At 33.0% G+C, this 25,436-nt stretch overlaps 1 protein-coding gene across 1 annotated transcript in view; it reads left to right on the top strand.

The window, feature by feature from the left end:
- The window catches only part of GPR158 (G protein-coupled receptor 158), a 349,181-nt gene that overhangs the window by 157,239 nt on the left and 166,506 nt on the right, over window positions 1-25,436 (top strand). The window contains exon 3 of the mRNA XM_012777345.3: window positions 21,161-21,263. Coding sequence (XP_012632799.2) covers window positions 21,161-21,263 — 103 coding nt within the window. The remainder of the gene's footprint in view (window positions 1-21,160; window positions 21,264-25,436) is intronic.

Raw genomic sequence — 25,436 nt, 5'->3', positions numbered from 1 at the left:
CTCACTATATTCCCAAAATTTGTATTTCCAACCAAATGTTTTATTTGTTGGTCAGAATTAAATTTAGAGTAGCAGTAAAGCAAAGCATACTAAAGTTCTATTAATTAAAAGAATGTGTGTAAGACTTTGAATGTGTTATGCCATAGAGATTATTTAGAAGGGCTTTCTTTAATGATAAAGTCAGAAAGGTTTATAACTAATAACAGTCTATATAAAACTGTATATTCCTAAAGAACTTAAAAACATTTTCATATGTTAAATATTTATTTAAAATGTGTCCTATTTAAAAAACATTTTTTGTGGTTTGATAATGACCTAAGGACATTTATACATCTTGAAATTCTTTTCTGGAATAATAAAAGAAATTGTTTTTTAAAAATCTTGCATATTTTTCAGCTGAGAATGATAGCATTTATACCAATTAAAATGATTTTCTTTGTGAGTGACAATATTTTATTTTCTCCCCATAATAAAAGAAAAGTTCAGTGCCATTTGGGAATAGCATTTAGTTTTGGTTTAGCATTTAATAGGCAGTGTAGTTCTTGCCTTTTGGTTTAGCCCTATGCCTTTTATTTGGTAAGTTGATTTGCTAATTACTATTGAAAAACCCTCCAAAATTTCACTGGGGAAATGCAAATGTATACTTAGATTCTAAACACTTTAGAGGCAGCCAAGTACTTGGTGAATACAAACACATTCTGAATTTTACATAATTTTTATAGAACCACTTTTAATATCCAGAGGCTTTCTCCTTCATACCATTCCATAGTATCATTATAATATCATTACATAGATCCTATCTCTATCAGCAAAAATGGAATAGGCAAAATATTCTGATTCTTTCAAATAAGTCATAATAAAAAATAGAATTTTTGATAGGTAAAAGAGAAAGGAACTAAAAGATTTTTTGAAGGGAAAATAGGGAGGAGTGTTAATTTTATGTTTATTGAAATATAAAGTATTGCATAAAAGCACACAATCTTAAGTATACAACATAATGAGTTACCACGAAGAGAATATATTGTATAGCTATCACCCAGCTCAAGAGAAAAAGCATTGCCCGAATTCAAGAAGACCTTTTTGTGCCCCTTACCCAAGCCCCTCCTCCTCACTGTTCCCCAAGTTAATAAATATCCTGACTTTTAACATCATATATTTGCATTTTCTTGTCTTTAAAGATTATATAAGTAGAATAGTTTTTTCAACATTGTTTTAGTGAGAGAGAGATGCATCCATGTTGTTGTATATACTGGTAACACTGACATTTATTTTCATTGGTGTATAGTGTTCTATTATATGAATTAGCACAATTTATGTCTCCTAATGTAGATGAAATTTTGGCTCTTTTTTGCAGTTTGGGGCTGTTAGTACATTTACTTCTAAACACTTCTACTGGGGCATATTCACATATCTTTCAGTTAGGTATATACCTAGGGTTGAAATAGTTGAATAATAGGATGTCTTATTTTCAAATTTAATAGATAATTGCAAACTTAATTTTCAGATTCCAATTTATACATATACCATCTCTATATGAGGTTTCTATTTATTCCATACTCTCACTAACACTTTGCCCATTTAAGTTTTATCCCTTTTGGTGAGTATGTATTGGTTATTTTATTTTACTTTTTAAATTTTAATTGCCAAATTAAAATTGTATATATTTATGGTATAAACACAGTGTTTTGATATATGCATACATTTTGGGATGACCAAATGAACTAGTTAAAATATCCATTAACTCATATGTTTATTATTAATTTTGGTGAGAACATCTAAAATCTACCTTCAGTAATTTTCAAGTATACTATTATATACTAATATATTCGTTGTTATTAACTATGTGTGTTAACACCTTGTAGTACAATAGATCTCTTGAACTTACTCCTAACAGAAATTTTGTATTCTTTGACCAAATCTCCCCAGGTTTCCATAAACTGCCTCTTATTACCAGCCACTGGTAACCACTGTTCTACCCTCTGCGTCTTTAAATTTGATTTTTTACAATTGTGTAGGTTATTTTAAATTTGCTTTTTTTCTGATGACTAACGAGGTTGGAAACTTTTTATATGTTTATTAACCATTGTAATGTTATGTTTAAGACTTCTGCTCAATTTTACATTGGAATTTCTATCTTTCTCTTATTCATGTGTAAGAGTGTACTGTAGATATTAACTTTTAAGACTATATTTATTGAGCTACTTCTATTCTGCAACTTGATTTTTTACTTTATAAAATATATTGATCAAAAGTGGTATTCAATTATAATGTATTTCTTTATCTTTAATGATACCCCAAATCATGAAGATATTATTCTATATTATATTTTAAAAGCTTGATTGCTTTATGTTCCATATTTCAATCTATAATCAAACTAGAACTTATTTTAATATATGCTGGGAAATAGGGGGAAATTTTATATTTCTACTTATAGCTATCCAAGGGACCCAGCACTATTTACTGAAAAGACTGTTCTTTTTCTCACCGTTCCATGGAGCCACCTTTATTTTTAAATCACGTGTCTTGGGGTATGTGGGTTTTTTTCTTCTAGATGCTATTTTGAATCATTGTGCAATTTTTCTTGACTTTGGCCAGTGCTGTATTGTTATAGTTACTGTTGCTTTACAAAAAGTCTTGATAACCTATAGAAACCTTCCAGTTTTCTTCTGTTCTTTCTTCATGATTTTTTCTGGCTATTTTTGACCTTTTACGTTTCTATACATATTTCTACATAAAATTTGGAATTAGATTGTCAATTTGGAAGTCTATTATATCCATAGATGAATTTCTGGAGATTGGATATCTTGATAATAATTAATCCTTCAATCCATGAACACAAGTTTATCCTTTCATTTATTTATATTTAATGTCTCTCAATAAGACAGATTTTTTGTTTATGTAGCGGTCTTTGAGACATATTTCATTTCATTATTATTTTAAATATTTTGAAGCCATATTTTTAGATAGATAAAGTTGGACGGTGACACCTTCCTGACAGATGAGCATCTTTATTTCTGTGAATGTCCCTTTTCATGTCTGATAATGTTTTTTCCTTAAACTTTGATTATTAGTACAGGTGCACAATCTTTCCTCAGTACATGTTTGCATGGAATATTCTTTGCATATGAGCCAGTGCTCCATCCATATTCCTTCAGTTCTTACTATTGATGATAGTGAACAGGCTGGATTTCCAATTGCCTGAGGGCTGCCTTTGTTGCCTGAATGGTGGAAAGTTCAAGTGTCAGAGAATGAATGTTTCTGTGAATAGCCTTCCAGCATACTCAGATGAGGTAGCTTTGAGGTTTTTGTTCTCAGCTGACTTCTAGAATTCCCTAAAGGCATTAAGCCCCACTTGCCAGAATGGCAGTTCTCTCTAAGAAGCATTGTTTATTTGATCCTGCTTTCCTTTCCTGCCTCCCTAACTTTTCCTGTTTTGGGGAATTACCTCCTGAATAAACTACTGGTATTCAAATCCTTATTTTAGGATTGACTTCTGGTAGATCCCAAGTAAGACAATGTAATTCCTGTCCTTTTATGTAGATTATTTCTGTGTTCTTATATTTAACATATATCTCTTGGTAGTAACTTTTTGAGTTTGTTTAATCCAGTTTGACAATGTTAATGCTTTTTAAAAGTATTTCAAATGTGTATGTATTATAATTATTGTCATACATGAGATTTAAATCTACCATCTGCTTTATGTTTCTTTTATCTCAATTATGTGTCTTCTTTTGGGTTAAATATTTTTGTCTTCTTTTCTAATACATGCATTTAAGGCAGATTTAACTGCATTTATGAGCAGATTTAACTGCATCCAACAGTTTTTATATGTCATATATACTTTATTCAGTTTACAATGCTTTTTTTTTTGAGACAGAGTCTCGCTTGTTGACCAGGCTAGAGTGAGTGCCGTGGCGTCAGCCTAGCTCACAGCAACCTCAAACTCCTGGGCTCAAGCAGTCCTTCTGCCTCAGCCTCCAGAGTAGCTGGGACTACAGGCATGTGCCACCATGCCCGGCTAATTTTCTATATATATATTAGTTGGCCAATTAATTTCTTTCTATTTATAGTAGAGACGGGGTCTTGCTCTTGCTTAGGCTGGTTTCGAACTCCTGACTTTGAGCAATCCACCCGCCTCAGCCTCCCAGAGTGCTAGGATTACAGGCGTGAGCCACTGCCCCAGGCTACAATGCTTTTTAATTTGATTTTGATTTTTGGCCCGCAGATCATATAGAAATAAACATATTACTTAATTTCCACATATGCTGGGATTATCCAGTACATTTTTATGACTTATTTCTGTATTAATTCTAATGTGGCCAGAGAACATGCTATCATTTCAATACTTTGAAGTTTGTGGGTGCTTCCTTTTAGTCTGATGTATATTTAAATTTTGTAAGTGCAATATATACACTTGAAAGAATGATATATATGCATTGCTTTTGAGTAGAGTAGTATATATAACATTTAGGTCAAGTTTGTTGATCAAGTTGTTCAAATTTTAATTTTTTTGGTGTGATTTTTCTGCTATTAATGCGAGAAATGTGTTAAAATCTCATACTATGTGGATTTGTTCACTCCTTTTTAGAGTTCTATCCGTATTTGTCTTATTAATAAATTTAAATTTATTAATTATCAATATATACATATTTAGAATTGTTATATTCCTCATAAATTTGTCATTGTGAAATGCCCTTCTTTATTTCTGAGATTTATTTTCTTTAAATCCTTCTTTGTCTTATTTTAATTTTGCTATATACAAGCTTCCTTTTGGTTAGTTTCTATCCTTCTCTGTGTCTCTCTCTCCCCCTCCCCCGCCCCCAGAGGAGAGAGGTTTTCTTGTTTTTTTTTTTTTTTTTTTTTAATAATTATAAATTCATAGAAAGTTGCAAAAAATATACAAGGAGGTCTTATATTAATATATCCTTCACTCAGTGTTCCCTAATGGTAACATCATATGTAACTATAGTACAATATTTAAATGAAGCGATTGACATTGGTAACAGTCCATAGAGCTTATTCAGATTCCACTAGTGTTACATGTATTTATTTGTATGTGGCACTTCTATGCAATTTTGTCATACATGAAGTTTTGTATAACTGTCACCACAATTACAATACAGAACTTCATCACTAGGCTTTCTTTCTACTCACTTATAACTATAACAACCTCTTTTCCTCCATTCCTAACTCTGACAACCACTAATCTCATCTCTATTTCTATTAATATAATATTTTAATTTAAAGAATGCTGTCCAAATGAAATCATGTGATATGCAACCTTTTGAGAATGGCTTTTTTTCTCTTAGCATAATATGTCCAAGTTATTGTGTATATTGGTAGTATGTTCTTTTTTTATTACTCTGTAGTATTCCATGATATAGATGTACTTATCTATGATATAGATGTACTTATCTATGTACTTATCTTATGTATAATTAGTTTAACCTTTTATTCACTAAGCACATTTGATTCTTTCCAGTTACAGTTTTACATTCCTACCATCAGTTTATGAAAGATGTAGTTTCTCTGCCTCTTGCCAGCTGTTGGTGTTGTCACTAATTTTTATCTTAGCCCTTCTAGTAAATGTATGGTGCTATCTTGTTTGGTTTTAATTTGCATTTTCCTAATCGTGAATGGTGGTGAACATCTTTTCAATTGCTTGTTTGACATAAATACATTCTGTGTGGTGAAATGTCTGTTATGTGCTTTGTGTATTTTGTAATTGGAATGTTTGTATTTTTACTCTTGAGTTTTAAGAGTTCTTTGTATATTCTAAATATAAGAAACTTGTTGGATATATTGCTTGCAAATGTTTCTTCTAACCTGTAGCTTTTGCTTTTATCACAGGATTTTGAAAAACAAAGTATTTTGATTTTGGTGAAGTCAGTTTTTTTTTAATGGATTTAGCCCATGATCCATTTTAGTTAGTATTTGTACAAGATATGAAGTTTAGGTAAATTTTTGTTTTGTCTTATTTTGTTGTTTATCTGTTTTTGCCTATCAATATCAAATTGCTCAGTATCATTTATTGAAAAGGTAATCCTCCATTGAATTGTATTTATACATCTGTCAAAAATCAGTTGGGCATATTCACATCAGTCTGTTTGTAAGTTTTCTATTTTTTTTATATTGAACCATGTGTCTCTCCCTCTGCCAATATCACACTGTCTTGATTACTATAGCTTTATAATGAGCTTTAATGTTAAGTATACTGATTTCTTCTGCTTAATTCTTCCTTGTAAAGATTGGTTTACTTATTCTAGGATCTGTACTTTTTCATGTAAATTTAGAATGAGGTTCCTTATGTCTACAAAACCTGTAGTAATATTTGATAAGAATTGCATTAAATCTATAGTTTAATTTGGGAATAATTGACATCTTTATTATATTGAGTCTTCCAATACATGAACATGGTATGTCTCTCCATTTATATATGTCTTTGATTTCTTTCAGCAATACTTTGTAATTTTCAACATGCAAATCTCATACATTCTTTGTTACATTAAATACATTTTCTTTGGGGGGTGATTATAAATGATGTTGTGTTTTTACTTTCAGTTTCCATGTTAGTGTTTATAGATGTTATTGATTTTCATGAGTTTCTTGTATATATTTTTCCAATCTTTTAAAAAACATCTATAGCCTTTATTTTAAACATGTTTCTTTTTAGCAGTGTATACTTTTAAAAAAACTTTACTAAAATATTTTAAATTACAATATTTAGAATTTTTTCTTTTATATAGTTAACGATATATCTAGCTTTGCTTCTATAGTTTTACTAATTGATTTCTATTTATCTTTCCTCTTTTGTCCTTTCTGTCATTTCTTGTCACTACTATCAGTTTTATATTTTACATTCTTTTATTCTTTCAGTCTTCTCTTAGGGATGTCCTTACTAACACATAATCATCAGTGATTTAAACCATAAATATTAATTTAGATTAAGCCACATATTAACATTTACCCATTCCATTGTTTTGATTCTTTTCTGTAATATCAAACTTTCATCTGAGCTAATTTTCTTGCTCTCTAATAAATACTTCTTAGTATTTCCTATAGTATTGTTCTGCTGCTAAAAAATTATTTCTGATTTTTTGAAAATATCTTTGTTTAACTTTTATTTTTGAAGGATATTTTCATAGTGTATAAATTCTAGATTAGTAGTTATTTTCTTTCTGTACTTTTAGCAGCCAATCCATTGTCATCTTATTTTTTTATTTGCATTGATAAGTCAGCTTTAAGATTTTATGTTGCTCCTTTGATTTATATATATGATATGTCTAGGTGTTGTTTCCTTTATATTAAATCCATCTTAGAGTTTGTAGTATCTCTTGAATATGAGCTTAATATATTTTGGGAAACTTTCACCCAATATCTTTTGAAATGGCACTTTTGTTCCATTCTTTTTCTCACTTCCCTACTAGTCTCTTAATATAGATATATTAGAAATTTTTACTATGTTCTCTATTTTTCCCATGCTTTTTCATATATTGTCCATTTCTTCTAATCTATTGATTTAATTTTTAAAGTTACTTAATTTATTGAATATCCATTTGGTTCTTTCAATTGTTTGAGGATCTCTGCAAGCATATCAATCTGGTTTTTTATATTCTGGAACACATTAAGCTTTACCCTAAAAATTCTCAGTTTTATAACTCCATTACCTGTATGCCACTGTCGGTTTCTATTGTCTGTATTTTTTTCAGTTTTCAAGGAAATGTCTTCTTTTTTAAACTTGATTATTCTTTTTATAATAGCTCTATTAAAGTGTAATTCACATACTATAAAACTGACCTGTCTAAATCATACAATTCAGTGGTTTTTAGTATATTCACAGAATTGTTCAACCATTATCACTAATTTCAGAACAGTTTTGTCACTCCAAAAGGAAACCCTGTACCCATTAGCAGTCACTCCCCATTCTTGCCTTCTCCCAACACTTGGCAACCAGTATTCTACTTTCTATCACTATGGATTTGCCTATTCTGGATATTTTATATGCATGGAATCATACAATATGTAGTGTTGTGTGACTGACTTCTTTCACTTAGCATACTTCCTCAAGATTCATTTATGTTATAGCATGTATCAGTACTACCTTCCTTTTTATTGCTAAATAATATTCCATTATATGGATAAAGCCACATTTTATTTATCCGTTCGTCAGCTGTTGGACATACGGGTTATTTCCATTTTTGACTATCATGAATAATGCTACTGTGAACAATTGTGTGCATACTTTTGTGTAGACATAGGTTTTCAATTGTCTTTGGTATATATGTAGGAGTGGAATAGCTGGATCATGTGATAACTCTATGTTTAACATTTAGAGGAACTGCTAAACTGTTCCAAGGTGTCTATACCATTTTCTAGTCCCATCAGCTTGTACAAAGTTTCCAGTTTCTCTGCATCTGATTTCTTCCGCTTGCTAACATTTGTTATTGTTTGCCTTTTATATTAATAGGATAGCCATCCTAGTGGGTGTGAGATAGTATCTCCTAGTGATTATAAGTTTTAAAACTCTTTTTGACATGTAAAATACTACTGAATAACACATAAACTGAACACATTTGTTTATGCAGTGTTCAGATAGGAAAAGAGCACATTACCAGCAAAAAGTCCATTTTGCTCTCTTCCCGTCACCAGCTATTCCTTTTCAAAGGTGATAACTGTCCTAATTTCTAACAGCATCTATTGCTTTTGCTTGCTTTTGTTCTTTTTTTTACAAATGTAATCATACTTCATATAAATTGAAATGGTTTTAATATGCAAATGAAATTGCTTTCTAATCAACAGTGGAAAACCCATATAACAATGAAGGCAAATTAAAAAGCATACCAGTGTTAGAAATCCAGTGGCCTGCTTGCCTTCATATTTTCCTTCTTTCTTTTCTTATTTTATTCATATATACCATCTTTATATATATATATATTTTCTATTTGTTCCACTGTGCTGCTTCTTCCCATATTTTCTTACCTTATTTGACATTAATCTAGTATTTCCTTTTATTATTCAGCTTTTCCCTCTCTTTACCTGTTAGTTATACATTAATTTTCTATACATTAATTTTAGTGATTGTTCTATGGCTTTCAACATGCATCCTTAGCTTATTAAAGACTAATAGAAATTATTCCTTTAACCATTCCAAAATAAGGTATCAGTACCATTTAACTGCCTTTACCCCTCTCATTTGCCTTTTATATTACAATTAAATTTAATATATGTCTTAAGGCCATGATACATTATTATTACCATTACTATCTTGTATCATCAATATTAATTTAGATTTACTCACATATTTACTTTTCATTGCTATTCATTCCCTCCTGTATTTTTGTGCTTCTGTTTGGTATAATTTTCCTTTAGCTTGAAAATTCCTTTAACACTTCTTTTATCATAGGCTTGGTGATGAGGAATTTTTTCAGGTTTTGTTTGACTAGGAAAACCTTTATTTCATTCACATTTGAAGGGGTATTTTCTTTTTCAATAGAATTCCAAATTTTTCTTTTATAATGTCATTCCATTATTTTCTGGTTTCCATCATCTCTGTTGTGATGACAGCTATCAAATTTGTTGTCACTCATTTGTAAGTATTTTATCCCCCCACCCCCAGCTGTTTTAAGATTTTTTTGTTTGGTTTTCCAGTTTAACTATGATATGAATTTATCCACTTTGGGATGTATCATGCTTCTTGAATTGGTAGTTAGAGATCTCTCTTCTAATATTGCTTCTATCTATATTCTCCCTTTATATGACTCCAAATGCATCTATAGTAGTTCCCTTTTCTATGTTCCATATGTCCCTTGTATTCTTTTTTATATTTTCATCTACTTTATTTTTCATGATTAAGTTGGGATGTTTTTTGTTAATCTATTTTTTAGTTTGCTTATCCTTTCTTCTCTGGTGTTCAATCTCTAATTAGAAGCATCTGTTTAGTTCTTATTTCACTTGTATTGTTAGTTATAGATTATTCTTTTTCTAAAGAAATAGATTCTAGCTATCTGAGGAAGTTCTATATATTTTCCTTTATTTTTGTATTTATTGGTCATAGTCATTTTAAAAATCTGTGTCAATAACTTGAGTACCTGGTCATTTGTGTATCTGCTTATATTGTCTGTTTTTTCTTGGTGTGTTTGGTAATTTGAGATTGAATGTCAGATATTGTATTCTTATAGTGGTTCTGGATACATTCTTTTCTTCTAGAGGTGCTTTATATTATCTCTGGTAGTAACTGATAGGGACATATCACTTTCTTCCAAGCAAGGATTTAGTTGTTCCAATGATGGACAACAATCTATGAAAGGCTCAGACTACCTTTTTTATTCACTCTTACTTCTAGGGGGGGTCTCACTGAAAACCTGGGTTGTTTAATAGGGCCCTTCAACCATGGAAGGTCCTAAACTCCAATATAGTCTTCTTAGCATTGTAATGCTGCACACACCCCTCAACTCTGTTTCTCTTCACTTTCTGCTTTGCTTCTTAAACTTTTATCCTAGGCAGAGTAAGAATTCAACAAAAATTTTTTTGAGGATTAGTTTAATTTCTTTGTACTTCTCTTCTCCCTGGGTTTTTATCTACTTGAGGCCTGAGTATTTTTTTAGCCCCAAACTTGAGTTTTTTCTTCTCGTGCCTGCGAGAGTGCCAGTGCTTTGCTGGCATCTCTGCTTCTTACTAGCTTACATCTGTCTGGATTCTCAGTCTTCCCTCAGTGACTCATACCATGAAATACTCAGTTTGATAAAGAAATGCAAAATGCAGAACTTCTGTGTACTTTCCTTCTTTCTTGGATCTTAGGATGTCAATTTTGGCTTCAATGGCAGCTTTTGATGCCTCCACAAAGGTTTCTTTTTCCTTCTCTTATCTCTTCTTTATTTTATTTTCTGTTGTATTTTATCCAGATGCCTTAGTTGTTTTTGGTGGGAACTTCAGCTTGCTACAAGCTATTGTATCACAGCCAAAAACTGAGGTCTATTTTCTTCCTTCCTTCCCTCATTTCATTAATATTTATTGAGCTCTTACTATGTGCTGGACCCCTAGGATCTGGGGACATTGCAGTGAAGAAGACCGAGCCTACTATCCAGCTTAAGAAAGATTGTTACAGGTATCTTAGAAACCCTCTGTGTGCTCCTCCTTTATCCTATACTTCTCTCCCCCACCAAAAGTTAACCATTACTCTGAATTTTATGTTCGTTACTTCTATTCTTATATTAATAGTATATATCCTAAACTCTACTTTGTGAAAATTTTACATTTTGAGTTTTTTTAAGACTGAAATATTATATGTATTCTTCTACAACTGGCATTTCTTGATATTTTTATTAGAGTTGTGTAAATTGATGTATATAATGTAGTTATTCATTTTTCCTCATCTCTAAAAAAACAAAAAAGATTAGCCAGGAGTGCTGATGTGTGCCTATATCGAAGCTACTCGGGAGGCTGAGGTGGGAGGATTTCTTGAGCCCAGGAGTTTGAGACTGCAGTGAGCTTTGATCATGGCACTGCACTCCAGCATGGTGGATGACAGAGTTAGACCCTCTGTCTTTAAAAAAAAAAAAAGATACAACCTTAAAATAGTTACTAATCTTAATGACACAAACATTTCCTGTGGCTTTGACAAGATCAGTTCACTGGAGCAAGCAAGGGTAAGGAGAGCCAGAGTGCTCTGCTTTGCGTGAATGGGAGATAAGGAAATGTCAATAATGAGTGTAGATAAATCCTTCAAAGTTTGGGTAGTAACTAGCAGTGAATTTAGGGTTGAGGGAACTTTGCTTTTGTTACTTTTTAAAATATGGCTGAAATTTTTGCATAGTTACTAATGAAGAAAGTTGCTAGTAAAGAGGAAAAGGTTGAACAAGAGAAGGGGGTGTTATTGGTAGACAAAGTCACTGGGAACATGTGTAAGGATATTGGATCCAGAGTACAAGCAGGGGCATTAAGTAGCTTTAAATGAGGAGAAGGAATATATTTTCTATTTTAGCATGAGACTGTGGTTATAGATTCAGGTAGATATGTTAGCTCATTCAAAGGTAGTTGAGGGAGTTTCTGTCTCATGGCTTTAATTAACATTTAAAAATATTTTATTTAACTTCATCTTGAATTCGAAGATATTATTCATGTTAATTTTTGTTCTTAGTACAGCATTTTGTATTTTAGGCAACAATTTATGTTAGAAAAATATCTAAAGATGGACTACTCAAAATGAACAAAGCACACATGAAGCCCTGTAGTTGCAAATAGGGTAGAGCATATTTATAGCAGGTCTGAGTTTTCTTTTGTGCTTGTGGGATGTAAGCTCTCTGAGAGCCAGACCATGACTTTGTTCTTTGTTGCTGCAGCAAATAGCGAACAGGGTTCAGTGAGCAAGAGCTGAATTCAGTCAAGGATGAAAACGAAGTCCCCAGTGCTTATGAACTGCAACCATAGGGAGCCGGGGGTGTCAAATAGGGCGTAGATGCATCATAGTGAGTTTGTGGTTTAGTGGAGGGCAGAGTTTCATTTTTTAAAAGTGTTGAACATACAAAGAATTTACATCTATCAAGCCTTTGGGGCTATTTCTGTAGGAGGGTCTAGAAAATCGGGCTTGCTCACTCAGCGAGATGTAATTCTGACATTTTCCTGAGTCAGTTTCATCCCCCACAAAGCATCTTGCTGTGTGTCAGCGTGAAGTTTGCAGACTTATGATGTGTCTGAAGCAGATGCCGTGTTGCTATACCTTAGCTCTGTTTTGTGAGAGCTAGCTCCATTGAATATAATAAGAATATTTCAAAAATTAATAATAGAAAACCGTTTCTTTTTTTAATTTTAATTATCTCCTAAAAGAAAACTTCCTCCCCTCTGCCTTCCAACCCTGTCCCAGTTTATCATGCTTTTTAAACTGGGTTTTGACAGTTGCTGAATAATAGAGATAAGACGTAGTGTTTTTTTTTTTCCTCCCTGGTGAAATACTGCATTATTTGTTATTCATGAGTTCTTGTTTTCTTAGAAGTTGGTTGATGAAATATGTGGGTGATGTGAACCCTGTCATTGCCTGGAGGCCTTTTAGATTTCCTCTGAGTGTTCTTTTTTTTTCCCTTTAATAAACTTGCAGATAGTTGTGGGACAGAAGCCAGTAGACGTTAGTATAATTGAGTTGGTACTGTTTTAGTACGAGGTCCCCCCAAGCCACTCCCAAATTAGCAGGTTCAACATTGTAAAGTTATTTCTTCTCAAGTTCCAAAGAAGGAAAAAACATAATAAAAGCTGTTGTTTTTTTAAAATGTAGAGACCTCAGTTACCACTTCATCTTGCCAGTGGCAAGCGCTTCATCTTTCTTAATGCCTCTGTGGTGTTGCCATCTGCCTTTGGATAAGGCTCAGCAAATTCAATATAACAGAAAACTTTCTGGAATTAGGTAAGTCTTCTGTCAAAGCAGAGAAGAGCCATGTATTCACTATGAAAGTGAAAATGGAGTGATAAACTGGACTGCCATAGAAACCCCTTCCTTTCCATTGCTGGGATTCCACTTAGGCACAGCAGGGGCTTTTGTTTTCAGGAAATTCAGGCAGAGAAGAGATGGTCCACTTGTATGTCCCACAGTGAAGATTTGTTTCTTAAGATCTGAGTTGAGGAATTCTGCATTGGAAAGGGAGAGATATGTTTTTAAAATTTATAACAGGTGGGGAACTTAAGGATTTTACTTCTTAAAATATATTTCATGTGGAAATTTTTAAATTAATAACCTTCACTTATTTAAAGCTTAATGATGTAGCAAACCGATCCATCTGAAATACTGCCTGAAACCCAAGAAGAACAGAAAAGTCTTGAAACAATCAAAATAGATTCTAAAGTGACCATGTATCTGCTCCATGTTTATGGAATACAGTTATGAACTCACACTTCCCTGAAAGAAGTGTTTACTCTCTTTGGAGGCAGTCCTCTGGGGTTAGATCCTAATTCTGCCAGTTGCTAGCTATGTGGTTTTGGGGAAATGACTTTAGCAGTCTATACCTTAATCTTCTCATCTTTAAAATGCAAATAATAATAGAGTTGATATAACATTGAGTTAATACATGTGTAGCAATGCCTGGCATATAGTAAATACTCAGTAAATATTAACTATTTGTTATCTTGTTTTCTCTTACTATATTATTTGTCTCATATACTTTTACTTTGCAAGTTTGGTGATCTAGTTTTCAGGTATACAGATGATTATAACCAAAGTTCAGAAGGGGCAAAGACACTCGTAGACGTAAGTGTGTATTTTAGGATTAAAATATGACAGCTGGCAGCTCAAAATAAAGGAAAAAAAACATAAAAAGTAAGCATAAGAGGACAAAAGGTACAGCAGTCTGGGATATTTAGTGTTTGAGAAATCAGTCATAAACCTTCAGTAGCTCCAGAGGACATTAGTGAATTTCAGCACAATTCAGTACATATTGTTCAAAGCAATGATTTTAACTCATGAAAAAGATGTTAAATTCTAATCATGGTGTTCAGTTTAGAGAATCCAAAAGCATTTTGCATCTTATGAAGATTCTAAAATGAAATTTTAAGGAGGACATTTAAAGGTCCATTACTAGAGGATTTTGAGTTACATAAACTTTACTGTATTTGAACTGGTTTTTTGCCTCTTCCTTCCGTCCCCAACTAATTTTTCTTCAGAATTATGTGTAAATGTGATTTTTAGGCAGAAGTATTGTTTCTGTTAAATGCCAAAGAAGACTTCCATTATCCATATCTCATTTTAGCTTTCTTTTTAGCCTTTACACTGCTCAGTAATACCTCCATATAAAATATTCATTACTGTCAAACTGGCCAGGTTTTGTTCTGAAATTATGTTTACCTGGAATTGGTAATCCGTGGCATGTGAGATGAATTACATGCCATGCCGATTGCAGTAGGACCTTTAATGTCTGCGTACACATCTTTGAGGAAGAAAAACTATTTTCCTCTGAATTTTTAAAAATATATAATTATTGTAAAAAACACATAAGATTTGACCATCTTAACCTATTTACCTGTTCATTAATGTTAGTTATATTCACATCTTTGTGTAACAGACCTCTAGAAATTTTTCATCTTGCAAAATTGAAACTCTGGACCCATTGAACAACTCCCCATTGCCCGTTGCCACTAGCCCCACTACCATTCTACTTTTTATTTTTATGAGTTTATCTACTTGAGATATCACATATAAATGGAATTATACAATATTTGTCTTTTTGTGATTGGCTTATTTCACTTAGCATAATGTCCTCAACATTCAACCATAATGTAGCATATGATACGATTTCCTTTCGTTTTAAGTCTGAATAATATTCCATTGTTTCTGTATACCATGTTTTGTTTATTTATTCATTCATTGATGGATACTTGTGTTACTTAGACCTCTTGGCTATTGTAAATAGTGCTGCTATGAACATGGTTTTGCAACTATCTCTTTGTGACCATACTTTCAGTTATTTTGGATACATACTGAGAACTGGGATTGCAGGATCATATGGTAATTCTATTTTTAATTTTTTGAGGAACCTTCATACTGTTTTCCATAGTGGCTACACCATTGGATATTCCCACCAACAGTGTATAAGAGTTCCAGTTTCTTCACATCCTAGTAACATTTGTAACTTTGTTTTTTCTATAGTAGCCATCCTAATGGGTATCAGGTGATATCTCATTATGGTTTTGATTTGCATTTCTTTAGTGTCTAGCATTTTTTCATTTGCTTGTTGGACATTTATGCATCTTCTTTAGAGACATTTGGCTACTTAAAATAGGATTATTTGGTTTTTTTGTCATTGAGTTTTAGAGTTCTTTATATATTCTAGATATTAGCCCCTTATCAGATATATGGTTTGCAAATACACTCTCCCATTCTGTAGGTTGCCTCTTCATTTTGTTGATTGTATTATTTGATGCACAGAAGTTTTTAAGTTCAGTGTATTCCCATTTGTCTATTTTTGGCTTTGCTTGTTGTGGTTTTGGTATTGTATGTAAGAAATAATTCCCAAATTTAAGGTCATGAAGGTTTTCCCATTTTTCTTTATAGTTTTATGTCTTATGTTTTGGTCTTAACTCATTTTGAGTTAAGTTTTGTATATGGTGCTAGGTAAAAATACAACTTCATTCTTTTGCATGTGGATATTCAGGTTTCTTAACACCATTTGTTGAAGAAACTGTCCTGTCCCCAATGAGCAGTCTTGGCACCCTTGTGGAAGATCATTTATTTCTGGTTTATTTCTGGGCTATTTTACTCCATTGGTCTATAGATCTGTCTTTATGTCAGTATCACACTGTTTTGATTACTGTAGTTTTGTAATATGTTTTGAAATCAGGAAATATGATTTCAAACTTTATTTCCTTTTTCAAGATTGTTTTGGCTATTTGAGTTCCTTAAGATTCCATATGAATTTATGGACTTTTTTCTATAAAAAAAGTACATAAATTTTTTTTGCAAAAAATGCCATTGGGATTTCCATTTTTTCTGCAAAAAATGCCATTGGGATTTTGATAAGAATTTCATTGAATCCATGGATTGCTTTGGATAATATGGATATTTTAACAATATTAAGCTTTCTAATCCAGTGTTCCGGTGAACACTGGTTATCATTCCATTTATTTGTGTCTTCTCTAATTTCTTCCAGCAATGTTTTGTAATTTTGTAGTTTTTAGTGTGTACTTCTTTCACCTTTTTAGTTAATTTAATCCTAATTATTTTATTCTTCTTGATGTTTTTGTAAATGAGATTGTTTTAATTTTCCTTTTGGATTATGTATTGTTAATGTATAGAAACAATTTAGGGGTGTTGATTTTGTATCCTGCAACTTTGCTGCATATGTTTATTAGTTATAGCAGTTTTTTTCTGTGTGTAATTTTAAGGTTTTCTACATATAAAATCATGTCATCTGCAAACAGAGATAGTTTTACTATTCCCTTTCCTTTTTGGATGCCTTTTAGTTTTTTCTTGACTAATTGCCCTGGCTAGGACTTCTAGTACTATGTTGAATAAAAGTGGTGAGAGTGAGTATTCTTACTTTGCCCAGGAGCTTAGAGAAAAAGCTTTGAGTTATTCACTATTGAGTATGCTGTTAGCTGTGGGCTTTACATATCACCTTTAATATGTTGAGGTAATTTCCTTCTATTCCTAGTTTGTTGAGCATTTTATCATAAAAGGCTGTTAAATTTTGTCACATGCTTTCTTTGCATCACTTGAGATGATCATTTGGTTTTGTGTTCATTCTGTTAATATGGTATACTATACTGATTGATATATTAAGCCATCCTTGCATTCCAGGAATAAATACCACTTGTTCATGATGTATAGTCCTTTTAATGTGCTAATGAATTTGGTTTTCAAATTCAACAAAATCCTTTGTTGAGGATTTTGCATCAGTATTCATTAGAAATATTTGTTACTTTATTTTTTTGCAGTATATTTGTCTGGTTTTGATATAAGGGTAATTCTGGCCTTGTTATATGAGTTTGGAAGTATTTCCTCCTCTTTGATTTTTTTTTTTGGGGGGGAAGACTTTGAGGAAGATTTGTGTTAATTCTATTTTAAATGTTTAAGTATAATTTTCCAGTGAAACCATCTGGTTCTGGACACTTTTTTCTTGGGAGGTTTTTGATTACTAATTAAATCTTCTTGTTATGGATAGGTTCAGTTTTTTTATTCTTTATAATTCAATATTGGTAGGTTGTATGTTTCTAGGAATTTATACATTTTAATCTAAACCCTTGACACCATCTCTTACGCATCTGGGTCCGGTCTACTCCTAGGAACGTGGATTTGATTATAGATTCTCAAGGGCTCTCTGTAGTAAAGCTCTCCTGATGGCTTGGGTAAGGTTCATCAAAGAGGACATCCAAAATTGTGAGCAGCTGCCTCACTCACATGTGTACCAAAACTCTTAATTTTTATATTTTTATCAAAGACTACTCATGGAAAAGCTACCCTCATGGAAGAAGTGCTGCTTAAAAAGCAGCTCCTCAGTCCAAATGAGGGTAAACATTAGTTGAGTAGTCCCTATATTTACAAGGATTTTTTTAGAGACTAGATTGACTAAACTAATTTCCTAATCTGAAAAGTATATAATTTTGGTTGGGAGGTAACAGGGATCTGGTAGCTAGGGAATGGTTTTGGCAGGTGGAACAATAAAGTATGCCAAGTTAATACCACATTTATAATCCTTAATTAAAAATAAGCCAAGGTCATGTGTATACTTCAAGGCAAGTGTACACAAGCGATAGCACATTAGGTTCCATGCAGGCCCCGCTGTCTTGGAGAGGTTGTCTGAGTACAGCAAGATGGTACACTTTTATTGATTTTTAACTGACCCAAAGTTTCTTTCTGTCCTTTGAGAAAATGGATAATTTAAGAATAGAACTAAAAGTTTGAAGTAACTAATTAATGTTGCTATATTTTCCATAATAAAATTAGAAAGTTTTTTTTTTTTTTTTTTTAAGTTCAAGGGCCTTTTTATCTGGTGCTATTTATCTAATCAACTAGCTTTTGAAAACTTTTATTTTTTATGTTAGCTCTAGAGTTAATTTATAGTAGAGAGATACTTTTATTCCAGTAGACTTTCAGATCTGCCCTGAGTATGTGTAGTCACTGTTGTAGTGCTGTCATATCATCAGAAAATTAGTGCTGTTTCAATGAATAGCGTTAGCCTCTGAATTCCAGTGAGGCAAAATATTTAAAGTACTTAAATACTTTGTACTTTGAATGTGTTTTTAGTATCTAAGACTTAGCTTACCTCGATAAATCCTTGCCAGATGGATGTTTAATAAATGTAACTCACAACAAATTCCACATGTTATCTTCATAGTATGTGATGTAGTTAATGAAGTAATGATTCCCCATTGAATTGCTCTTCTCAGTGTCCTTCGGTTCTTCCTCTCTGCCTAACTTTTTAACACTGGAGTGTCCATAGTCTCACCAATTGGACCTATTTCTTTGACAGAATGTTTGAAGATTCTCACATGGGGGCACAGCTCCTTGTGTAACCTTGACTGATGGTCTTCTTTGACCTAGCAAGCAGCTTCAAGAGGGACACATGGAGAGATGAGGAAGGATAAGGACACCTGCCCAGTCAGCCAGGTTAGCTGAATCAACATTGGCAATCAGTGTGGTGACAGATGTTGCAACCAGATTACTCTCACATCGTTGGACCCGTTTCCTTCACTGCCTATAGGCACTGCTTTGTGACTTAGTCTTATTGGATCTCATGGCTTTATTTATCATCTTTATGCAAATGAGTCCCAAGTTATACAGCCCAGACATCTTTCCTAAACTCCGTACTAGTTTATCAAACTGCCTATTTGAGATCTAGAATTAAATTTCAAATAGACATTTCATGCTTAATGTTTAAAAAACTGAACTTCTGATCTTTTCCCCAAATCTATTCTACCTACACCCATTACCCAAATCAGTTGATGACAACTTCATTATCAAGGTTGCTCAGGCCCAAAACCGTGGAATCATCTTTTATTTTTTTCTTCCTCATATGTCCTGTATTTAACTCATTAGGATAGCTTGGTAGCTCTGCCGTGTTCAAACTATATCTAAATCCAGCTGAATGATCATCCTTACAAATTAAAGAAATAAATAAATAAGGCTCAGAGAGCTTAAGAGAACAGCACAAATTCATGTGATTGGGAAGTGATAATGTCAGAATTCAAATCTACATTTTTGGCTGATCACAAATAATATGCTTTTTCCATAACACTAGTGTTTCTCCAAGTAAATGTTATAATTGCCATTTTATTTACATAGTTTAGAATGTTGAGTTGGCCTATTATATAACTGTATGTTTATAAGTAGTATGTGTTTTTTAAATTAGGTTTTGTAGGAATTCTCTAGGCACATAGCAGTAATTTTGTAAATACTTGCCACCTCACTTGAATTGATGGTACTCTTGCCATTTTATTTTCCTATGGGTTAAAACATTTATCAATTGCAGGATGTAGTTGGATATAAGGATGTATTGGTTGCAAAAAATGTGTATTAATGAAATAAAATATTCAAGGTCCTTTAAAAAGCTCTTTTTCAAAGATTTCTTACTGTATTTCTGACTTTAGAACATGTAATTAGCTCTTATTATCTAAATACTTTTCTATTTGCTGGTGTTTTCATGATATATAATGATCTTGATGCTAATATGAATCTTATATTGTGGAATTATTATTTAAATTATTCAGAATTTTTTCCCTGGGGTTTCTGTATCCAGAGATACATCTTATAATTTTTAAGTCCACTAGATCCTAAGTTTCTTTAATAGATTATAATGACAAAAAGGCAGAGAGTTGGGATTTTGGTAGAGAGATATTGGAAAAGAAATTTCAGTGTTGATGAAATTCTTGAAACACCCCTGTTTTATTGATACACGTGTAGTAGTCATAGTTAGAAGTTACCATACAGTGAAGTATAGAAAAAATGAAATATGTTATGCCAAATTTTTCTTGGGTTAAATTATATCCTTGAAAGAAGCCAAGACTAAGTTTTGGGGAGATGTCTATTGTTGTGATATATTTGAAAAGCTGATCATTGTTTTTCTTCTTTCTATATATATGTAGAATATTTATCTATTAAACAGATTTTAGGTCAATAGCCCATGGGTTATTAATTCGTCTTTATTTTTCTTTTCTAAAGTTACATTTTAGAATTTACTTATTTTATTATTCCATCAGTTTGTGTTATTTTGATTTAAGGGTGAAATTTATGACTATTTAATTCATAAAAGCAATTTTCACATGTTAAATTTGATGTGTCTGTTTATCTCCTTATCTACCTACCTTTGCTTTGATAGAAATATTTATTATGGAAGCACTTTAAAAATATTTTTATAGGCCTGGAAATATTTTTTAAAGCAGTAAGTTGAAATGTGAGGCATTAAAACAAGAACTGTGTCTAGTAATTACTCACTGTGGCAACTGAGTGAGTTAAAGATGTGTGGCAACTGCAGCTGTAATGGCATATATTTAGAAAGGAAACTTAATTTGCTACTTCTAAAAAAAATGTCTGTTGGCAAACAAACCTAAAATAAAGGTTCAAAAAAGAGATATTTTATTTCTGGAAAGTGTGTTATTTCTGTTACCATTTGCAGTGATATCTGTGAGTCTTCATACTGTGAAATAAGCTATGATGAACCATGTTGGTGTCTTTTCTTTTACCTAGTGTATGCCGATCAAAGGCCTAGGATTCGTACTGGGAGCCTATCAGTGCATTTGCAAAGCAGGATTCTATCATCCTCGAGTCTTCTCGGTGAACAACTTTCAGAGTAAGTTCCCTTCGTTTCTATGCACATATATGTATACAAGTAACATGTATCATTATTACTTACTAAGATTTTTCTTCATCCTTGTTGGAGTTATATGGTTAAATCCCTACTGGTCTGGCATTCTTTTATCACTTAAGGAGTTTTAGTTTTGGTTTGTTATCTGCAGTGCTCTGGAGTACCATAAAAATATGTGCTCAATTTTAGGTATATTTTAGTTTTGAATACATTTTAAAAGCTTGAGAATATTGTAGCTACCGAGTAAGACAAATGAAGATTCAGTTATTGAGCAGTGTATTGCCACAGAAATTCCCTAAAACTAATTTTGCCAGTTTGTTTAGTTCGTTTACATATTTATTAATTTGTGTGTATGTTTTTTGTGCTTCATAAAAGCTTACTCTTATAAAAGTGAGCAACTTAAAGCAGTACAAATTCCTTATTATATAGTTTCCATTGATCAGGTTTCTAGTCATGGGTTAGATGGGTCTTCTGCTGAAGGGCTTACCTGGCTAAAATCAAGGTGTCACCTGGGATATGATCTCTGAGGCTCAGGGTCCTTCTCTTCAGATTGTTGAATGGATTCAGTTTCTTGCAGTTGTAGACCTGAGGTCCCCATGATCAGGTTAGGTACCAGCCTGGGGTCACTCTTAGCTCGTAATAGTTGCCTTAAGGCCCAGCCATATGGCCCTCTTACAACATGGGTGCTCACTTCTTCAAGCTACCAGGACAATCTTCCCAGCCTGCTGAGACAGAGTCTTATATAACAAAATGACTGTCCCATCACTTTGCCATATAGTGAACCTAAGCAAAGGAGAGAATATCCCATCATATTTATAGGTCTACACACATTCAAAGGGAATTGGATTATACAGGGTTTGTACTCCAGAATCAAAATTTGGTAATCTGGTTATTCTATTCCTACTGCAGACAATGTCAGAGATGATTTGAGTATTGAGTTTTATTCTATCTATAGAGAATGCAGTGTTGCCACAACGCCTTGTAGCTAGTTGTTGGATATAATAACTAAGAAGAAAGAGTATGGGGTAAAAGCGGATGGCTTCATGGGAAGTTAGGGTTTGGGGTTGCTAAAACTGGAGTATAGGTTTCTTTTAGATAGTTATTCATAAATCTTTGTCAGACCTATTATTTGTTTCTATAAGAATTTGCATTTCTACTAGGCATAGTTCAAAGGTTACATTGAGATTGAGACCTGGCTGTCTGTCTTCCTCTGGGAATTGTGGTAGATTTTTATAGATTTAACTTCTAAATTCCAAAGGTGAGGAACATTTTTCTTTCTCCTTGGTTATACATTTTGGAGTTCAGGCTTTGTTCTGAATAACAAAGATGTTATAAACAGAGTTTTAAGATGGCCTCCCAGATTCTGCTTCTACATGTACTCTATAATCCCCTCCCCTTAAGTGTGGGTGGGACCTATAAATAGAATGTGATAGTCATTTCCTTGCTTAGGCTATGTTATATAGCAAATGTAATGATATGGTCACTCTTGTGATTACATAGTATTAATAATACCTAAGACTGCATCATAGCATACTGGAGCGAGAGAGGAGACAGAGAGAGAGAAAGAGAGAGAGAGAGAATGAATGAATAAATCTGCTGGCTTTGAAGAAGTAAGAAAGAGGGCCATGTGGTTAGGGCCTGAGGGCAGCCTCTAAGAGCTGATAGTAAACTCCTCTGACAGCCCGTGAGAAAACAGGGACCTCACTTTTATAAATGCAAGGAAGGAAATTCTTTCAGCAGCCTCAATACCCTCAGAAGAGAATCCTGAGCTCTAGATGAGAATGCAGCCTACCCAAAATCTTGATTTCAGCCTAATGAAGCCCCAAGCAGAGAACCCAGTTATCCTGTGCTAAGACTGCTATTTCACAGAAATTGGGAAATAATATATAGACATTTAAACCCCTAAAGTTTTGGTAATTTATTATGTAGCAATAGGAAACAAACCAGAGCAATGATGATAATATATCTTCAGGATGGTTATGCTTTGTGTGTGTGTATGTGTGTGTACCAAACCATGCTGACACCAGAGCTACTTTGGCATTCTTCACGTTTATGGTCCAGACATAACATATGATTCAACACTGAAGGATTAAGGGAAAAGGTTTTAGCTTATGTTCTGTGAAGGTATTTTGTATCTGGTTTACCCACATTTGTTCTCAGCTCCCACTATGTGACTGAAATAAAACATCTAAATATTGTAGAATCAGAGGATGACTATGCCATTTGCTTATAACACCACTAGGAGAAACTGGTTAACCTTTAACAACTTATCTTTATTTAATTTGCACACTCCTACTTTCTTCCTTATTTTAAAAGCCAGTGTTTTTTACTGGACCTACACTCTAAGAAACGGCTGCTTCTCTGCCTGAGTCTAACTCCATGTTATATACTTTGCAGCCATGGAAAAAAGGCCGCAGTTTTCAGAAAGATGATCTATAGATGAATTTAGCATGGACTCAGCTTTGACTTCACCACATACTTAACTAGGACTGACCTTTCTCAATGACAGAGCAGAAAGCTAGCTACATGTTATAATTTAATCCAGTAAAGTGCTCTTTGACCAAAAATATCTTTCCTGATGGCCTTGTCAAGTTGCATGAAAATCCAGCATTAATAACTTCTTGTCTTAAAGAAAGAAAACAGTAAGCTGACCAGCAACATGAGCTATATAACTCACTAGGGTCAGTCATCAACCAAGAAGTATCCAAAAATTTTTTTGTATATTTTTGGTTCATCATTAGAATATACATGTCTCTGTGTTTTAATGTATTAAGTCTTTTAATCATAGTATCCAGGCAAATTATATGAGCAGTTATTTTCATACTTTTTTGAGAAGGTATCCACGAAATAAGGAATGACCATATGTACCCCAGGGTCAAAGGCAAAGAAGGCATTGGAGATGCAAAATATGAGCTAACATATGTAAAACTGCTACCGCAGCACATAACATATAATAAGTGTTCAATAGATGTAATTAAATACATGAATATAAATATATATATACATACATATATAAACAAACATTAATGATACATGTAAGGAGATAATCCTTAAGCAACATTGGTAATTAGCACCTTACCTCAAATATTTTATTACATCAGAGTAACCAGTGACTTAAGCTAGAACTTTTAGAGAATGAATTCTATGTGGATCAGAAGGAAGACAGGACAGCAGATGTCTGTAGCAACCAGTGCTGCACTGAGAAAGGCAATAGGAAGGAAGAACACTTGTAGTTAGAGGCAACAGGAGGAAATGAGTTGCTTCATAAGGAGAATGGGGCAAAGAAAACAGGAAGGATATACTGCAAAGATAAAATTCCCTTAATTATTTAGATGTAAATCTAGAAAAAAGACCCCAAATTTCCTGCATCTCTCATTGTCTTATGTGCCCTTTGGAGAGAAGAGCTAAGTCGTAGTGCTGATCTCTTATACAAAATGTAAATATGACTGCTAAAAATCCTGTTAAAATTCAAAATGTTTTAAAAATCTTTATTTAGACCAAGACCCACAGTAAACAAAGGGCTTGTAAAGACCAACAGGATATGTTCAAATGACATAATTTGAAATTGTGCTGACATCCCAGAGACCTTGTTCTTGGCATCTCTCTCGAAATGGTGGTCATATGTGAGCTAATAGGATCTGACATCTGGATAGTAGCAGGATTTTGGAATAACCAAGTACTGATGTATAGCTGTCTCTTCAAATTTAGGTTGTTCTCTTGCAGGCTGATGAAGTATAAGCTTGTGACAAGCTCATCTTCATAAAATCCATGTATCTTAGTATGGATTCTGTCTTCAGTGAGACTTTTCTCTTTCACATGGACATACTACCCTCCTTTCACTCTTATTTCCTTTGTCTTATGGATCGACTTTGGCTCTTGTACATTTCCAGATAAATCCCAGCTTACAAATGACCCATACATAAAAATGACAAACCCTACTTTGCACTCCAGTGCTACTGATATGATAAGCATTTGAGAAGGGAAATAAAGACAACACAGTAATTAGGACCTTAAAAAGTGTGTAGTTTTGGAAGAAAAAGAAGGGAAGCTCTTTGAAAGGGTTCGATATAGGGACGCTGCTCTCAAAGGGAAAACGTTCAGCAAGGCTGATTTGTCTCTGGGATGAGCCTCCTTTTTTTGTCACATTTGAGTCCTACC

This window comes from Microcebus murinus, chromosome 25 (assembly GCF_040939455.1).
Source record: "Microcebus murinus isolate Inina chromosome 25, M.murinus_Inina_mat1.0, whole genome shotgun sequence".
NCBI classification, from domain to species: domain Eukaryota; kingdom Metazoa; phylum Chordata; class Mammalia; order Primates; family Cheirogaleidae; genus Microcebus; species Microcebus murinus.
This window is presented reverse-complemented; position numbering and strand designations above follow the sequence as displayed.